At 39.4% G+C, this 20,192-nt stretch overlaps 1 protein-coding gene across 2 annotated transcripts in view; it reads left to right on the top strand.

Annotated features, from left to right (window-relative positions):
* Window positions 1-20,192, top strand: part of SYNE1 (spectrin repeat containing nuclear envelope protein 1) — a 361,050-nt gene that overhangs the window by 178,432 nt on the left and 162,426 nt on the right. For both annotated transcript variants that reach the window (XM_068550708.1, XM_068550709.1), the window contains 9 exons: window positions 405-557; window positions 1,167-1,349; window positions 2,094-2,231; window positions 5,890-6,075; window positions 6,751-6,873; window positions 7,236-7,418; window positions 8,502-8,645; window positions 13,125-13,319; window positions 14,408-14,548. In XM_068550708.1, coding sequence (XP_068406809.1) covers window positions 405-557; window positions 1,167-1,349; window positions 2,094-2,231; window positions 5,890-6,075; window positions 6,751-6,873; window positions 7,236-7,418; window positions 8,502-8,645; window positions 13,125-13,319; window positions 14,408-14,548 — 1,446 coding nt within the window. The remainder of the gene's footprint in view (window positions 1-404; window positions 558-1,166; window positions 1,350-2,093; window positions 2,232-5,889; window positions 6,076-6,750; window positions 6,874-7,235; window positions 7,419-8,501; window positions 8,646-13,124; window positions 13,320-14,407; window positions 14,549-20,192) is intronic.

The raw sequence follows: 20,192 nt of genomic DNA on the forward strand, positions 1-20,192 counted from the left end.
ATCTGGAATCGTCTTCCATTTTATGAAGAAAAAGGCTTAGAAGAGTTTGTATGTTTAGGGTCACAAAGTCAGTAAGTGGAGAAGATAGAATTCAAACTCAGCTATCTGCACTGCTTCCTGTAAACATCTGATGAGTGAATCACTGTACATGCATTGCTTGTTCCTTTGCTGAAATAGCAGCAGAAAGAGGTGCAGTTAATACGTAAAATGGCGGGAAGTAAGGCTGCAAGGAAAGCCATGAGAGCTTGTAATTGCGCGTGATGGCTTGTTGAGGCACTTTGATGCCAAAGCAGTGTTGATGACCTAAAGTGCCTCTTGGCAATATCTGAAGATGGAGATATATATTAGTATTAATTATCCAGTTTTTACCGTGGTTGATGTTGCTGTTTTCATTGATTATTTAGATCCAGGACAAAATAAAAGAAGTTGAACAGAGCAAGGCCATGAGTCAGGAATTCAGCCAGCAAATTCAGAAGATAGCCAAAGATCTCACAACTATTCTAACCAAGCTGAGAGCAAAGACAGATAATTTAGTTCAAGCTAAAACTGACCAAAAGGTAAGGAAGGAGAAGTGGAAATACAAGGGGTGCTATTGAATGAATTAAATATTTTGAGTGCATTAGTTTATTTTGAAGATACAGAAAAAAAAAAAAAAAAAGCTTCCTTGATTAGCAGGCTTCATGAAAGCCAGAGAGTAAAGGCAGGCAGTAAAGAAATTTTGTAAATACAATAATATAGAGCTACTTATATCGTATAATTAATTATCACAGTTAAACTGTATTCATAAATATACATGCATATGTAGTGTCAAAGGACTAAATGATGGTTTAGGATTACAAGTATATAAATTTCAAAATGAAAGATGTTCTTGGAAGTTAAATCCCTGTTCTCATTTTGCCAATGAGTAAAGTGACTAATCCTTTTTGGGTGGGACAGAAGGAAAATTTTAGCTCTCTCAGCCTCGTAGGAAATAAACACCAGGGTTACAAAACATCCTGCTCTGCCTTTTCAACTGAAGAAACAGAAATGAACTGATCATAGTTGAATTATTCTTATATATTTGGCTTTTACAAAAATCATTTAAAATATAATCCTTCTGATTCTGGAAAATCTGGAGAAATTTATTATCTATAGTCTAACGTTCTTTCCTTTTGATGACCATCCAGGTGCTAGGAAAGGAATTGGATGTCTGTAACTTAAAATTAATGGACCTAGATGAAGCAGTACAAAAATTCTCGGAACAGAATGGCCAACTGGGTAAACCACTGGCCAAGAAGATAGGAAAACTGACTGAACTTCACCAACAGGCCATTAGACAGGCCGATAACCGGCTCTCTAAGCTCAGCCAGGTAAGTTTTCCCAGCCGGTAATCAACATTCTCTAAAGCCAAAATTCAATTTTCTATTTTTTGCTTTTAAAAATAAGTGAAAAGATAATATGGACAATGATGAGAGTAATTTAAGTGTAGCTTATTTCATACCATGCCTGTATTCCTAAGATTTACATGTAAACCTGACTTTATTTTATATCAAACCATATTATAAATTGATTGACAAAGGTGTTCATATAAATGGACTTTTTATAAATAAGTAAATATATATATATATATATGTATGTTTACCTTTACTTAATTGGTTCAGGTCACACATCATCATAATTTTTGAGCATAGACTGAACTTTTGCAAATTGATTATGTTTTTTTCTGCAATCAGGGATGAGTTAAATCAGGATTTGCAACCAATAAATTATAATGTTGAAACCTATAATCCCCACCTACCACCTCCTTACTCAGTGAGGGTAGAGTAGGAAAGGAGGGAGAGAGAAGAGCTAGATAGAGGAATAAGAGATAAGAATGGAGACTTTTTTTAAAAGATTATTCAAGCATAGTAAGAACTTGGACTTTATCCTAAAGTCACTGGGAAGTCCTTAATAGATGTTCAATAAGGAAATAATTTTTCATGATACCTTTAGATATCACAGATATCATAATGATCAATTCGTAGGATTATTGTATCCAAAGAGAGATCGAAGACTGATTTCTATCTCACGAAGCAGAGTTTACATTTGTTATCTGAATGTTAATGATTTTTCAGGCAGCATCCCATTTAGAAGAATACAGTGAAATGCTGGAGTCAATTCTGAAGTGGATTGAGAAAGCTAAAGTCTCAGTACATGGAAAGATTGCATGGAATTCTGCAAGCCAACTTCGGGAACAATACATTTCACATCAGGTAACTTTGGGAAAATAGTTTTCAAAGAGTAACTAAGAGAGTGCTTTGATTTAACTGGCTAGGCTGACAGAAAATTTAGAGGACCATGATGTAAAATTATTGTAGGTGCCAGGAAAAAAGAAAGGTAAGGTAGCCCTAACAACTTGTCCAGGGGATTGAAAGAAAGTAGCTACCCATGAGATTTCATAAGACTGTATATACAAATAAATATCCTCCTCTGTCTCCCCTAGACTTTCCATTTCCCAAGACCAAAAATAATCATCCAGATAGGACTCTTTTTTTTTTTTTTTTTGAAGCTTCTTTGAAATAATTGTATGCAGGGATATGGTGGGAAACTCTTCCCCAGGAAGAGCTGTAGGGACAGGTGGAAAGATTATAGCCTCCAGACTCAGACTGATGGGGAAACCAAGTTCTGCCATTTAGAGCTGTGCAATTTGGAGGAAACTACTTTGCCTCTCAGAATTCAGTCTTATCATCAATAAGATGGAGATGTAAGTGATATTCATACTGCAGAGTTATCATGAGGATCAAATGGTTTAACGTATGTGCCATCATCAAGCACAGTCCCTGGCACATGGGTCCTCAGTCAGAGCCTCAATCTCATGCCTCTTCCTTCCAGCCCTTCTGCCTGGTCACAGTGGGCTGGCCTCCCGCAGGAAGTAGGGGTCAGCTGGGAATGAGTCCACACCACATGGGGGCCGCATTACTTCATTTCCTCTGAAGTTTTCTCTCAACCATATCATCCAGGAAATTATTTCATCCCTTTATAATTTAGGCTTGAATTAGATACAGATATCTAATAGCCAGTTATCTTGCAATCGAATACAAAATGGTCTTTCTTTAAGTTACGTGAGTATCCTCAAGTATTTTAGATTTTCTCTCTTTTATTCTGATTTATGTATATTCATGTCTTTTAAATGCATCCCCTTTTCCATTCCAGTTGACAGGGTTCTAGATCAAAGCCTCATTTTCTCCTTCTTGGAATGCTTTAACAGGCTCCTAATTGGTTTCCCTGTATTTTATCTTTCTTCTCTAATCAATCCTGCACACTCCTCTCAAGAAATCTTTCTGAAACAACTACGGAGTTGTTCTGCCTGACGTTATGCATTATACATTAACAGACAAGACATTGTTGTAAACAATGAAAAAATATTCATTAGAAATCTAGAAATGCAAATTTAAAAGAGAGAGAGCATTTTAATTATCAAGTTAACAGTATTTTTAAAAGCTCATATTTAAAGAAGTGAGAGCTCTCAAACACTGCTGGTAACTTGGTTAAATCTCTTTGAAAAACAATTGGAAAATGTATCATGATCATCAAAACATTACTACTCTGTAATCCAAAACGTAGGAAATATTTTATATGAGTATTAATGACTATACTGGAATTTTAAAGAAAACTTAAATGTCAAATAAGTTTTCTGAGTAAATTTTTGGATTTCATAAAATATAATGTAGTCTTTAAAATGACCAAGAAGGTAGTTTTTGGTTTTGTTTTGTTTTTTGTTTTTTTTTTAAATAGCTCCTGCTCTCATTCATTTATGTATTCAATAATCGTTTATAGAGTGCTTTCCAAAGCTAGGAATTTTGTTAGGCATTTGAAACACAAAGGATATTCCCTGCCTCTGCCCCAGGGAGTTGATAATTAAAGGGAGAAAGGAGATAGAAAGACAGATCTAGACAACTACAATACAGTGTGATAAGTGCAGGGATTGAGAGCCCAAGATGCTGAAGGAACTCATGGGCGGGTACCCAACCCAGACTGCCCAGGATTTGAGAAGATTAAGGAAGGAAAAGGTGATTCTGAGCTGAATCCTGAAAGACACACAGCCTACTTGTCGAGGAGTTTTAGACAAAACCGCATGTTGAAATCCCGGCAGTAGGAGTGAGGGGTGCTGTAGCTGGTGCACTGGCGAGGAGGTCTGCAGAGAGCTGGAAAGAGAGAGAAGACAAAGACAGATCATGGAAGCCTATTAAGAACTTGGCCTTTCTCCTGAAGTCACTCTAAGGCTTGGACAGATATTCTGCAGGCAAGTGACAAGCTCAGACTTAACAGTTTAAGAAAGATGACTTAGAAGCCTGTGGAAAACAGATGGATGAAGGTAAGAGAACTAGAAGGTGGTTTCAGTATTCCAGTAGACAATGACAAGGCCTCTCTTTGGAGGCTGAGAGAGGACAAAAATCAAGGGGTATTACCCAGCAAGAACTCTGGACTTGGAGGCTATTGGGTGTGGCTGAAAGAGAGGGAGGAGCCACGGATGGTTCCCAGGTTGTTTTGACTTGGGCAGTTCAGCGGGTTGAGTGCGTTGAGGGACACAGGAGGACAGATGTCAGGTATTGGTGGTGACCTCACACAGACGTTCAGGAGAAAACTCAGCCTGTTACACACCGTTCTGGGGAGTTCTCCCATGCCTGAAAACTGCCTGACTTTATCCAAAAACAACGCACAGAGAGAAAATGCATGTGTTCTAATATCAGGTGAAAAAGAAGGAACATTGTAGGTATGTTATGATCTCAGTTACCTAAAATTATACCCAAACTGAACAGCAGTTATTGCTTAAAGTTGTCTCTGGGATATGGGATTATGGACTATTTTATCTTCTTTATTTTTCAATATTTTCTAAGCTTTGTAATATACATTATAATATATATAATGTATAATATGTTATATAATATATATGTAATATATGTATATGACATTTATTGTGAGAAAAAAGATGTACTTTATTTTTTAAAGTAAGAATCTATTGCCTAAGAGTAATGTCCCATCTCCCATTTCTCCTCTTTACACATCACACACCCCAGGAACTGCACATTTTGTGCTCACTCACCGATGTGCCTTTGCTTATTATTCTGTCCCCTCAGCATAAAATGTCTTTCCTTTTCCTCCCCATCTGTCAATACAAACATTCTTCTGACTCAGCTCAGATGTGACTCTCCCAGGAAGCCTTCTCTCAACCCTCCTGCAAGTAGTAGCACATCTCGTTTCTGGCATCCTTAACCCTTTCTTCTTTCACTCCACTCATAAAATGCATATTTTGTGCTTATTATTCTGTTTACGTTGTTATTAGTCCCAAGAGATGATACTATCTTGAATGGCAAGGGCTTTGTTTTATCCCAAGTTGTTTCTACCCCTTTGTCTCACTTAAAGCCAGTGTTTGTGATGCTCTTGTCTTGTTTTCATTTCTTAGATCCATATATGCTTAGGTCTTAGATACAGAATATGAGACCTGAAAAGCATCTCTGTAGTTTGAATATGAATGAGAAAAGGGGGGCCAGTGACCTGATGAAGATACCCAATGCGTCAGAGCATCACCACTGCTGGAAATACTCACGTCCTGACCCTCACCAGGGAGCCACTTGGGGTGGCAGATGGAGCGCTAGCCTTATGGTCCAACACAGGTGGCCTCAACAGATTGTTTACAGCTCCTGAAATCTGATTGCTTTTTGAAAAGGGGGTAACAGGAAGTGGGGAGCAGGCACAGGGCTGTGAAGGTTAAACACAGTAAGACACACGACCTACACAGTGTGCATGGAAAATGTGAATTACATCTCCTTACTCCCTCCCCAGTCTGATGGTCTTTACACCACACCGTATTGATTACCCATACCTCTCTGCCTACCTGTCAATGTCCTGAACATTGATAATTCACTCTAGACCATGCTAGAAGAATCTGAAGAGATTTACAACAATCTGGAAGTGATGACTGAGAAATTACAGTACCTCGATAGTGTGTACCATACGGAAAAAATGTCTCAGCAAGTAGCAGACCTGGGACGGGAGACTGAGGAGCTGCGGCAGATGATCAGAATTCATTTGCAGAATCTCCACGATGCTGCCAAGGTAAAACATAAAAATGCTTTTTAAAAAAAGTAATTTAAGTGGAAAAGTCTATCATTAAAAGAACAATCGTGGTTGTATAGCAAACGTAGAGTGCTTACCTCTGATGAGCCTTCTTGACTGTGATGGTTATGGTTGTGTGTCTGATGCACAGTGACGCCAAACAACACCTAAACATGGGAGTTTGGAGCAGAGAAAGATTTGGGCCATGCAAGGAGACGGGTGGCTCGTGCCCCGCAAAACCCCAAACTTCCTGCAGGGTTTCAGCAAAGCATTTTTAAAGGCCAGGAGAGGGAGAGGGGCGTCACAGGGTATGTGATCAGCTTGTGCACAGTTCTCTGACTGGTTGATGGTGAGGTAACAGGGAGGTGACACAGGGCTTAACAGCATCAGTCCTTAAGCTCCAGGAGGCCTGGGGCTGTGAGCTCATGGTCAGCAAGTAGTTAACATCTGCCATCTGGTGGGGGCTTTTCAGCTCCGTTAAACAGCTCAGGAAATGTGCATGAGATACTGTTATCTGGGTACTTCAGAGAGGAGCTCAAGCAGAGGGTATTGGGGAGGGGGTCTGCCCCAGAAGGCCCTATAGGGTCCTGCCTGGTCACATGATGCTATTCTCCACCTATGACTTTGGACTTCAAGTGCTTATATATCGACATTCACATCGCTCTTACTCTGCAGGATATGAAAAAATTTGAAACAGAGCTCAGAAACTTACAAGTTGCTTTGGAGCAAGCCCAGACAACACTGACTTCTCCAGAAGTTGGACGTCTTAGTCTCAAGGAGCAACTCTCTCACCGACAGGCAAGCAAAAATAATTCAGGGGAAATGGGTAGGGAGCTATGTTTTTGAAAAAGAAAGGATAGTTAGGAAAAGTAATTTCTAAACTCTGTTATAGTCTGAGCACTGTATGCATGATTTAAAAAAATTCCTGGGAAAATTTGTATAACTTGGGACAGAGCTGTAATTTAGTAAATGTCTCTTGCTGATGAAATACACCATTAAAACATATAAAATTTTAAAATATTTCAGAATATACATTTTAAATGGAAAACATATATTTTATATATACATATATTTTATGTAAATAAATAAATTTATATCAAATTTGTATAAGATATAAAATTTAAAAATTTAAAATATGAAATATGAACGCGCACTTTCAGCATTTGCTGTCTGAGATGGAGTCACTCAAGCCAAAAGTCCACGCGGTGCAGATGAGCCAGAGCGCGCTCCGGATCCCCGAGGACGTTGTCACCAGCTTGCCGCTGTGCCACGCAGCTCTGCGCCTGCAGGAGGGGGCCAGCCGGCTCCAGCACACGGCCATCCAGCAGTGCAACATCATGCAGGCACGTGCAGCGGGGCCAGCCGGCGTCTGCAGGCGGTCCCCATGCCACCCGCAAAGCAGCAGCAGATGAGTCATGGGCTGCTTTTCTTAGCATTTACGTGGGCTCAGCCATCAAAACACATCCAGAGTGTTAACTCTGACAGCTTGTTGTGGTTATATAAAATAAGGACATGAGATGCTATCATTTGGATCGTCCACAAAAGCCTGGGGAAAGCTCTATTAAAAATATCCTTTGGTGAAAACTATCTTTTAGCAATTATTTTTTTTATAAAGAACAACTTATGAAGGTTAATTTTTATATTCAATCATAGATTTTTATCTCATTGTTCATCTGAAAATCATCTAGAACTTTGTAATAAGACTTTACTGTTAGGGTATATTACAGAATTTTTTTTTTTTTTTATATTTCAGCTTATTGATGCATTTTATTGCCTGAGAAGTACATCCAACTATAACTCTTAGTCTCTTCCCCTAATAAGAGAACAATTATTTACTAGGAAGAAATGACTCTATTTATCTCTTATCTACTTTCAACTAATATTTCACCTACTTTATCTAAAAATTGTATACATGTCCTCTCATTAAACCACTAATGGTCTATTTGGTCAACTCTACTTGCATTGTCTTGTAATTTGTTAGACAGTAAATTCCTGAGGGTAGAAGTCATGCTTCATTCATTTTTATATCCCCTATTCCAGCACTTAGCTGAGTGCCTTACATATATATTTAGTATTTCTTTCATGGAACAATGAAGTAACCATGCTTTTCATACTGCTTTCTACCATGTTCTAGACCATGACATTGCCGTCTTTAGGGCAATAAGGAGAAGAAAGAGGATCTAGCCACTTAACTATTTTCAGTCCATCAGTAATCTTGCCAAAATGTTTTAGAGAGAAGGCTCTGAAATATCTGAGTAGAGCTGAGGATTTGAATCATCTAGGAATTTTCCCCATCATTTCTTTTGTTCCCTTGACACATGGGTAAATAGGAGTTAGCACCAGAGTTTGGCAGATAGCAGCACAGAAGCACTTACACAGTTATTGACATAGACAGATAATTGTCTTTTTTTTTTTTTCTTTCAAAGGAGGCTGTGGTGCAATATGAACAATACGAGCAAGAAATGCAGCACCTCCAGGAGCTCATAGAAGGAGCTCACAGAGAGATTGAGGATAAACCTGTGGCCACCAGCAACATCCAGGAGCTGCAAGCCCAGATTTCCCGGCACGAGGTATGACAAGCTAAGTTCAAGGGCAGGACACTGGCTTGGTGAGAATATGTGATTGGTTTCCAGCAGATGAAAGAGAAAGGTCTTCCCTGTCCAGGGCATAATGTGTTGGGTTCTTGGAGAGCCTCTTTGACTCTCTTTACATTTTGAGGGCTATTTTTGCTGATACTTTCCAAGACCCAGTAGCATGAGTCTTCCCCTTGATTCCAAAACCTCTTGACCCGACATTCATGACATATCTCCAGCACGACCCACCGACTGCCTCCTGCAGAATTCTCACAGTTCATACACCAAAACACACTGTACTCCCTGTCTTTACAGACTGCAAGGAACAGCAGTGCTCAAAGCCTTGCTGCTTTGATGGTCCTCTTTTAAAAGAAGGGGTATTTCTTGTTAAAAAGAAAATCATTTGCTCTTTCACGTAGAGGTCACTTCACCTCCTTTTACCGGAATCAGAGAATGACTCGTGTTGTTTGTTTTGTGGGTTTCCAGATTATGCCTGTTAGCATATTTCCCATTTTCAAATGCACCTCCTTCTTTGTACCTTTGGAATCATTATGACCTTAGGACTTGGACACCCCTTGTGCAGACCTGGTCTCAGAGATCATACAAGGAGCTTGAGTGTTCCAGCTCCTTGACACTTAGCAGTGAATTTCCTTTCCTGACCTGTCAAACCCTGTATAGATCATATTTACTCTTTCCTTGGGGGCTGGCTCCCAGCATCATGAATTTTGGAAAGTGACTGTGGGCTGGGGTGGGGTGTGTCTTATTTCTCTGTGCCAAGGTTAGACATTCAGTTTTTCCTTCCATCTGCTCTATTTTAACTTCATTGTCGTAAGAACAACAATTTTTCCAAACCAAATATCATAGTAAGATTCTCAAAAGATTCAACTGTCGCTTTTTTTTTTTAATTTTTATTTTATATTGGATCATAGTTGATTAACAATGTTGTGTTAGTTTCAGGTGTAAGGTTGGAAAGTCTCACTTCCCCCCTTTCCAAATGCAGTTCTCTAGTTTCTTGTCACAGCCAGTGAGGGCATCCAACACTTAACAGTTGTATATGATTTACAAGTAATGTAAATGAATACCCCACCTACATTTACTTCTACACCATAGATAATCATCTGTGTTAACTATTCATTTCTCTTCTGCCACTGGTTAAATGAAAAGATGTTTTGCAACTATTTGAAACACTGTTTATATGTCATACATTAGACTGTATAATACAAATTTATTTTGAAACTACTTTTAATCCCATTTTGTAAGACCCAGAATTTTGTTTTAACAGCTTTTCAGTCACAGCACAGAAAATATGTTTTAAAAAATCTATCTGGAATAACAATAATTATCATTGCTGCTGTGGGTTTTTTTGTTTGTTTTATGTTTTTTAAAACAATTCACAAAGTTTTTAGATTATCTTTTACAACAACCCTACGAGGTAAGAATTTTTTTGTGTGTATCATCTCCATTTTACCCATAAGAAAAAAAAACCTGATTTTTTAGAATGACCTCCTGATCTTCCAGATCTAGTAACTGATAGAAACCAGATTCTAATCTAGTACCTTTGGGGACTTCCCTGGTGGTTCAGTGGTTAAGACTCTGAGCTTCCACTGCAGGGGGCATGGGTTCGATCCCTGGTCAGGGAAGTAAGATCGCACATAAAAGAAAAGAATGATGGTCCAGGAGAATAAATGACTTGCCCAAGATCATTACAGAGCCGGCTCTCAGCAGAGTCAGCCGTAGACTGTCCTCTGGCTGCTATTCAGTGATCTGTTCATTTTGTCACATTTTCTCCTCCCAGTTCTAAACATTAGTGTAGACGTGTTAGTTTTGTCATGTGATTTAGATTCCATTTTCATATTTAAAATGACGTAGTCCTGTGTGAGGCTCATTGTATGTGTAAAACAAACACAGGAAGGAAAGTGCTGCATGGGGAAAGCCTGATTCATAACATAGAATTTGGGAAGAATGTTTTTTCCTGTATTTTCTGTCTGCTTTTAATGGAATTTAATCTTGAGGTGAGGCTAGTTTCCATATGGATAACTTAAACTCATAAAGATAATGGATCATTTGTTCATTTCTAAGGAATTCACATTTTTTTCTTGTAATTTTTCAAATGTTGCATTTAATTTGAAAAAACTTATCCTGTCGCTTTTAAATGATAGGAGAGAATACTCAGAGCTCTTTGCTTTCCACCTGACACAGAGGGCCTGCTCCTGTACCTGAAATTCCCACCTGTACACTCATCCTCTGTAATCATTTTCAGAAATACTCAGTAAAAACTAAGAATACATATGCTTCCTGAGACTGGGGAACACATTAACCCCCTTTTGATTTAGCTCCATTTTGATTTAGCGAATTTGACCACTAAGCCGCAAAGTTCATGGGATATAGGCAGGTTTATTCTTACAGAAGAAAGTTCTTGAGAGATGTTTCTCCAAGGGAATCACATTGACTAACCATAAAATGCAGATTCTCATAAGCCTAGTAAATCAAAAACTTTTGAAGCCTAGACCAGTATTGCATTTCTAACAAACAACTCAGATGAGTTTTTTTTTTTTTTTAATATATTGCTACTAGTGTTTTATTTATTTTTAAATATTTTTGGCTGTGCCGAGCAGCATGTGGGATCTTAGTTCCCCGACCAGGGATTGAACCTGCGTCCCCTGTATTGGAAGCACGAAGTCTTAACCACCGGACTGCCAGGGAAGTCCTCTAGATGAGTTTTATATACAATAACTTGAGAATGTCGATTTAGGAAATGGGCGTTTGCTGTCAGCGTGCTGGGCAGGGTAGTGCAGTGGGGCCGTGACCGTCCACATGGGCACGAAGCGTGGGAGGACTAAGACTAACTCCCCTTCACACAGGGTCTTCAAGTCTGACAGATGGGGCAAGCCATGGCAAGGAGGCTTAGTGATTTGTCCTATGAAAACAGAGAATTCAGGGAGTCCGGTGGGCTGGTAGATGACTTCCATGTGTACACGTTTACCAATTATTATAGAGTACTCATGTGTTAGGCACTAGACCAGCTGTGGTAAATAGCTATTTAATCACTATTATAAAAATCCTATTAGGTTTAACTAAGTAAGTTTCTGTAACCCTGAAAGGTAAAGAAGTGATGATTTCTACTTTTTAAATCCTTGCTTAAAAAAATTCCTGTACTTCTGTACTAGAAAGAAGACAGGATGCTGGCTGAGTTCTGCTGGACTGTTTTCCCTTCCACCCACGCAGTCAGTTTTGGTTGGGAGGGGAGAAACAAAATGACAACAGTAGCAAAATGGTAATGTGTGTACATATACACATACACATGTACATATACATACATGTATCACTTTGCTGTTGTCATTTTGTTTGTTTCTGAACTTCAGGTTCAAAGCTCTAGTTTGAGTGTGTATACACACACTATCATTTTAAAGACTCACAAAATGTGTTCTGTACAAACGCTAAATGCCAGCTTTTCAGGTGAAGGAGCCAAATAAAAGGAATAGAAAAAAATAGTGGTTTTGTACTTTTAGGGTTAATGTTTTACATGAATGTAATAAAAAAGAATGAATGTTTAAATCTTCATTTTTTAACTTATGTATGCATCTTTTAAGCAAGAAAGTATAAATTTAACATTTTAGAGTTCCCATTTTAGGTTATTATTTTAGGATTTTAATATTTTAATATATTAGATTTTTTAAGAGCTATGTGCTGTTCAGAATATATTTTCAATTAGCTCTTTGTAAAAGTTTTAAAACTTCTATCTCTCAAAACAATTTTTTTCAATAACAAATAAATTTAAAAGCCATTAAAATTGAACCACACTTCAAGTTCAAAGCTCTCGTTTGAGGCATCAGAAACATTTGAGGCATGATGGAGTACATGAGGGAAAATTTCACGAATGTACAAATTTTTATTTGGGGTGTAATCTGCATAAAAAAATAAGGGTTTCCTAAGTGGTATTCACCTTATCTGCAAAAAAGCAACTCCCCGGGGTCACGGGAATTCAGGAGCAGTTTACTTTGTGATGCGTCTGTCACAAATGACTGCTCTGTTTGACATATTCCGGAGGGTAAGAGCTGAGCATTGCGTTTTTGGCAGTGTTAGTCATCACATGACCTAATTTGCCTGGCATGAACCATCTGGCAATTTCAGATTCCTTAGGCATTTTAAAGAAAGTTGCCAGGGCTTAACTTCCCATAAATTCCGATCCGGCCCGGAGCGTCTCTCGGGATCAGAATCCCCGGCCGCCTGCCGTCGTTTCTGCCGCCGCGCCCCGCAGCACCCCTTCCGGCCCCGCCGCGCTGTGGTCTGGCTCGGGGAGCGCGGCAGGCAGGCTCCGCGCTCGCACCGTCCACATCCTGCCTCCCCGCCGCGCCGTCTGGCGCAGCCCTGAGATTTCATTGGCCAGCCCCGGAGGAAGATGAACGCTACTAGTTCTGTTTCCTTCTGCTGCTGCTGTGACACCCGGGGCGCGGGGGGGCGGAAATGTTTCCTCAGGAGCTGGCTCAGAAAATCAAGGGCTACCAGGAGCAGATCGCTTCTTTGAACTCCAAGTGCAAGATGCTGACCATGAAAGCCAAGCACGCCACCATGCTGCTGACGGTGACCGAGGTGGAGGGGCTGGCGGAGGGGATGGAGGACCTGGACGGGGAGCTCCTCCCCGAGACCTCGGCCCACCCCTCTGTGGTCATGGTAAGTAAGGGTCAAGGCCAGTTAGCTGGGTGCCAGCTCGCTCTCTTCTGTCTCCTGCCTAGTGGCTCTGGGCTCTTCTCCGGTGGCTTGGTTTAGGGATCAGTGCTAGGTCTTGCAGATTAGAACTGAGGAACAGTCCCCTTAACTCTCTGACTACCTTTGGGCCAAGGCCAATCTTTGACACTGTAAACAGTGACAGTTGAAATGAAGCTATTTGTTTGAGACTCCTGAATTAACGTGCTGAAGGTTGGCCCTGCATTTGTTAATAATTTAGCAATAATACTCAGAAGCTCTGAGCTTCAAAACAATTCCTTTGCACAGTTTTCTAGTTTTCTGGGGGATGGGAGAATCATGCTACATATATGTTTTGTGTGTTTTTCCAGCTGAAGCACTGGCTGACTAGGTGTGTTTGTGTATTCTGTTGTGTAAATGTTTAATAAATTATAGAAGGAAAGCTACTATTAGACAAATAAGAAAATAGAAAATCCAAAGTTTACCTTTGGATTAAAATAAGTTCCATTAATTTCTCTCTGCAACATTATTTCCTCATAACTTTGCATCTAAACTGCGTTAATTAGTTTGATAACGCAGTGTTTTTCAGTGCTGTATATTGTCCACACATAATGTGCTGTGCTTTGGGTAGTGTATAACCATACCTGGACTCTTTTGGCAATATATTACTCCGGGTGCATTTATCTTGCTAGAATATTTGGAATTTGAAATATCCACAAGACCAAGCTTTATTTCATAGACCCTTCTCTCATTTGTATGATTCATGATTTTAATTTCTAAAGATACAATCAATCAAGAAAAGGAAAATAAATTAAAGAGATATTTCATCAACAAGAACACTCTATAATGTGACGTGCATCCCTTACCCCTGTTTGTCTTACAAATGGTCCCTAGGAGCATATTCACGTGAGGACAAAATTTTCAAATAGTAACACAGAATTTGTATGTAAATTTGGGTCTCAGTAATTCTAACTTTTGTTGTATAGTTATCTCTATTTTGGCCTGTGCCCGACCAGGTCTTTTGTTAACATAGCTAACCAATTTTCATGTCCTTTGGGCAACATTTTATGTGACAGATGACTGCAGGTCGCTGTCACACTTTGCTGTCACCGGTCACTGAGGAGTCTGGGGAGGAGGGAACCAACAGTGAGATTTCCTCTCCACCTGCCTGTCGCTCCCCTTCACCTGCGGCTAATACAGATGCTTCCATTAACCAGGTACCGCCCCCTTGGCATTCCTCCAGCTAAGATCTCTGAACGGATGCAGGACTCCATTCTCTGTTCTTATGAGATTATGGGGATGAATCGTAGACTTTGAGAAACACACCGTTAGGTGTGATAGTTGCACATACTGTGATTGTCATGTGAGACCGATACCGGCTTAACCCACCATCTCCTCTCCCAGGCTACTGAAATGAGATGAGCAAAAATTAGGTCACAGAAATGATAGCTGGAGAAGGGCCTGTTTTAAGGCATTATGGCTTTGGTTTCTAACAGCTGTCTGTAATGGAGTACTGCATCCTAACAGAAAATGAAATGTTTGTGTCACTGTTGTAAAATAACATGATTCTATTGCTGTTTTAACATTTTCACTGAACGTAGTTTTGACACTTAACCAGCTCAGATTTTGAAGATGGAAAATTTATGTTCACCGTATCAGACTTTCTTTATTTGCTAATTGCCAACAAATTTAAAGGCTGTCAGTGTATATTTTGGAGTGCCTAAGTAGATTTGCATTTTGAGTTTTCTTACTTATCTTTCAATAATCTTAAATTTTATTTTTTATAAAATGGGGACCATAGCTTGCTGTTATGAGGTGTCTTTTTTGTGTACACTATATTAAATATAGATTATACTAAATTAAATTTGTCAAAAGTTTTCATGAAAAATATTGGATAGAGATCAAAAAGATGCTTTTACAATAACCAAAATTGTTTTAATGTGTGTTATAATGATGTGTGTTAAAATAATAACCAAAATTGTTTTAATGTGCGTTAAAATAATACTTTCCTTTTTTTTCCTTTAGCCAAAAAACTAAAAAAATATTTTAATTACCGTATCATGAAATTACTAGTGTTCAAAGAAGTTAAAATTTATTATCAAGGGAGAAGCATTGAACATTGCAAGTGTTCTATAAGCTATATTACAAATCAATCATATTATTTTTATTTTAAAGCAAAAGCATTCAAAATAGGATTTCTGTGATAAAAAGAACCTACCTCCCCCCCAAAAGGGAAAATGAAACGATGAAACCTTTAGATAAGACAGTTCTCTTGGAGGGAATTCCGTGGTCAGGCAACTAAGATCCTGCAAGCTGCGTGGCACGGCCGAAAAAAAAAGACAATTCTCTTGGTAAAAATCTATGTAGCTTTAGGGAACATAGCAATTCATGCATTCATCAGATACACTGTGAGCACCTGCTGGGCATAAAACCTTGTGCTGGGTCCCAGAGGTGTAACAAAGGCGGAGACAGCAGTGGCCCTTGCCCTCAAGCACCTTGTAATCTAGAGAAAAAGTGGCCATAAGATGAAGAATAACAAAAGTGATGAGAGGAAATTAAAAAAAAAAAAAGAAGTTCACAGTGTTCTGGAGGATTTGGAAAACAGTTCTCCAAATTCTGATTTTAAAATATGAATTACTCATTCTTTGATGATGTGTTCTTCCCTGTGGTCACAGATGTCGTTAGAATCATAGAAATATGGCTAGAGTCAGCTTTTTATTGTGTAAGAAAAATGTATCCTATATAATGTGCTTAATGTTCTTAACATTTTCAAATTGAACAATGAACACGGACCTTTGGACTAACACTTGGGAAGAGTATCCCCTTCCTAAAATTATAAGTCTCAGTGCTGCATCTTATGAAGTGTCTTTCCATGTACATGTGAAAGTATTCTGTAAATGGTAAAATATGCAAACGTTTTTATTATGATTACTGTAACTGTCCAGCTCAATCAAATCCCAAAATTATGAGCAAAATTGTGCTTTGTCTTAATCCCGTTTTGACACTCTGCCCATATCAACATTAATTTAAATCACATTATTAACCTAACATACTTACATATGGAACTGCAAATTAGGGGGAAAAAAATCTTCATTTAGTTCATGTCAGGCAGCTATACTCGCAGGAAGCTGTTGGAAAGCAAAAATATAATGCTTGGTGTTAGACAAGTTGACCCCATCATTCCAGCCACATGTTACGCTTGTCCAGTGATGTAAGACAGAGGAAAATGAACAAATACTGCAACATGGCCAGTGATGCCTGGATCTACAAAATTTTCTCTTGAAACTGAGAACATTTAGAATTCCCATAAGTTCCAGTTTGCAGGCTCAAAACACTGTACAGAATGTGCACAGCTGTTTCAAGGAGCAGCCAAATATAACGGCTTCATAAAGTCGCAGCTGTTAAAAAAAGGCTCTGTGCTTGCTGCTTCTGTAAGTAGATCTCCATTATATAAGTGACTGATCCCCCTGCAGTCAGTGTGTTCTCTCTCTGACAGTAGTTATTAGCTGAAATGTGATAACAGTTTAGTTTACTTGAGGGTAGAAATAACGAGGCAGCCGCAGAACTTGCTGCAGGCTTCTTGATCTTATTAAAAGCAAGCCAAGACTTGGGCTCCTCCTCAAAAGAGCTGAGGGCAGTAGAAGTTTGATGAGAGCGGTAGTGTAATGGGTACAACCCCCGGTTCCAGGTTAAAAAGCTCAGAATGGGTCCCAGCTCTTCCTCTAAGCTGAATGTACCCGGAAAGTCCCTCATTTGTAATGGGAAGCAATGCTACTTAATTCACAACATGGTGAAAGTTAATTTTGAAAGTACATTTTAGACTGGAAAATGCTAATCAAATTGTAGCAGTGGTTTTCCAAATTTAATTCCTTAGGAATCTGCTGGATAATAACCCCCATAACATAGACACATAACCAACAAGAGACATATTTCTAAGGGTGATTCTTCACTATGCCAAATATTGCCCTTATTTAGTAGTTACTTATAGGACTGATTGATTTATTTTATTGACTCTATGTATTCCTCAAATAGATGCAAATTATTAATCTACAAAAGGTGATATATTTTCAAATTATTTTAGGAAACCAAGGGTTGTCTTTCCTGTCTAATAGACCTGAGACACACACACACAAGCCAGAAAACAGATTTTTTTTCTGACAAATTTATTTTATTCTTTTGGGGAACCTTTATTTATTATAGAGTATTTAATTTAAATTTTTTACATTAAAGGACGTTTTGCTTTTCCTTGTAAACAGTAATGGTACTACCTTCCATGTATACAAAACAATAGAGTTTACAAAAGTGCTTTCACATATACCATTTTTTATGAATGTATATACTTGCCTGTTATTTGCCAAATACTCCATGATACACTCAGGATCAAAGACACTTCCACAGATTTTAAGGAACTCATAGTCTGTGTGAGAGCAGGCAAATGATGACCGTGGAGTGGGACAAGTGCTATGACAGTGGGAAGCACAGTGTTGAGGAAGGACACAGAGTAAGTACCTAAACAAGGCTGGAGTTCAGTGGGTCAAGGATGTCCCCCTTTTGTTTTAAAGCAGGGGAAGGTAGGTACAGTTGGAGTGCACTAGAGTGATGTGAAGTTTTTCAGGCAGAAGGAAGCACATGTAGGAAGTTTTTCAGGCAGCAGGAAGGAAAATGGCCCATCAAGGCAACTGTAAATAATATCAGTATGATCGGAGAAACATAGATTTGGAGGAGGAGGTGGGAGGAGAAATGAAACTGAGAAGGTTACAGGAAACACACCCTGATGGACCTTGAATGCCACACAGAGGAATTTGAACTTTGTCCAGAAGCTAATCCTTAACCACTGAAGGAATTTAACTAGAAGCTCTGCCCAGAAGTGACTTTTAGAACAGGTCATTCTGGATCAATGTGGACAGGAGAACGGAGATAGACAAATCCAGAGCCCAGGAAGCTAGTGAGGGACAGAAGTTGCACACTCTGATGCCTGGTCCAGACTGGTGATGTAAATGAGAGAAACAGCGCAGGGACTGAGGGCACCTGGACAGCACCTCCCCGCATGGACGAGGCAGCCTCTCCTCCGTTAGAATTACTGTAGCTGCCTGGACACAGAGTCCTGTCTTACCTACCTTCTGGTTTGCAAGAGAAGCCATGAATCGGGATTCTTATGAAAGCTCCCTCTCTGGATGAAGAGAAATTTTACACAATTTAAAACACTGTATAAACCAAGCTAAATGTATGCAGGCTAGAGGCAACCTGCAGGCTGCCAGTTTGCAACCTGAGAATTAGGAAGTTGTTGGTGTAACGTGAGCTTGAACCAGTGTTTTGGCAATGGTATAGAACTTCATCCTTACATATGCAGGGGCGGTAAGGGAAAGAAGAAATAGAGAATAAATCCCAAGTAGGGTGATTAGAAGTTCCATTCACTGAAAGATGGATAATACTTCCTCATTTTTCCTAAATCCATTTCTCATCCTAGATGTGGGTTTTGTTTTGTTTTGTTTTTTATTTTTAAGTATTGAGTTTGAAGAGACTGTGGGATAAACTTGTACAACAGGATATGTGAGTCTGGGGCTTATAAATACAGCAATATTTAAGAATGAGGGCAAAAAACAAACTACAAAAGAGAAAGATTGAATGACTAGAGAGCTGGGAGGAGAACAGAGATGAAAAGGAAAGTGTTTCCAAAAAGGGATGGTCAGTGGTATTGAATGCTAGTGAGAGACCAAGCAAGAGAAGATCCAAAAAATAATCATTTTATATCATGGAAAACAGCCACCGCTGACTGTGGCCAGAGCATTTTCAGTGGAGTCGCTAGACTCGAAGCCCAACTGGCTACTTAGAAGTGGACTGAGGGTGAGAAAGTGAACATATTAAGTGTAAACTACCATTTTCAGAAACTGGATTATGAAGCCAAAAGGAGAGGGAAGAAATGATCATTCCGAATGTATTTGCGTATGATGAGCCATCACATATTGATCTGTAGAACTTTCCAATATGTGATATCCTGCAAGAAAAAAATCAGAAAAGAGTGTGTGTAGGTGTTTTCAGATGGAAAAAAATATGGCTTTAATTACATGCTGAGGAGAGAGACAGTGAAGAGGGAGTAGGTATTAATGGACCAAGACCCTTGCAAAAGCGAAGGTGGCTGAGGTTGTGGGAGTAGGTAGGAGGGTCCTCTTTAATCAAGAGGACCAGGAGGAGCGAGATAAGAGGTGAGTCTGAATATAGACAGGCTTGAAAATTTGAGAACTTGCAGGAGTATCTCCTCAAGGGCTTTGATCGTGTGTGTGCGTACTGGAAAGAAAAGTTGCATTGAGTCATGGTTGGGGTTTTCCAAGTGGCTGAAGCAGAGGTTCAAGGGGCAAAGGAAACACAGCAGTTGGCAAGAGAAGGGTTTACATAACTTAAACACAGTCAGAAATACACTTGGGGTGAATCCATTCAGTGATGACAGCCTATCATGTTCAAGGAGTGGAAGGGGGTGAGGATGAATGGATATAAGCCTGTCAAGGACTTGAAAATACCAAGATAATCTACTCAAGATGAGTGACAGGGTTAGGAATGAAAGGGAACCAGTCTCCATGCTTCAACGTCATCAATGAATGCTGGGGACTTACCTAGAAGCCTCAACAACAGCAACAAAATGGGTAGAAGGTCTCATGGCCACTCAAACATCACTGTATTTAATTCTCAAAACCACCCAGTGTTATGCAGATGAGGGAACCCATGCATGAGATGTGAGTGACTTGCTCCAATTCTGTAGCTACTTGGGAGGAGAATTTCACCTGGGTTCTCAGGTGTCCTGACGCCTCCAGTGGCAGACTCCTGTCTGAACTCATTCTGTTGTACTCCACCACCCTGCTTCTGCCC

This window comes from Eschrichtius robustus, chromosome 9, assembly GCF_028021215.1.
Source record: "Eschrichtius robustus isolate mEscRob2 chromosome 9, mEscRob2.pri, whole genome shotgun sequence".
NCBI lineage: Eukaryota > Metazoa > Chordata > Mammalia > Artiodactyla > Eschrichtiidae > Eschrichtius > Eschrichtius robustus.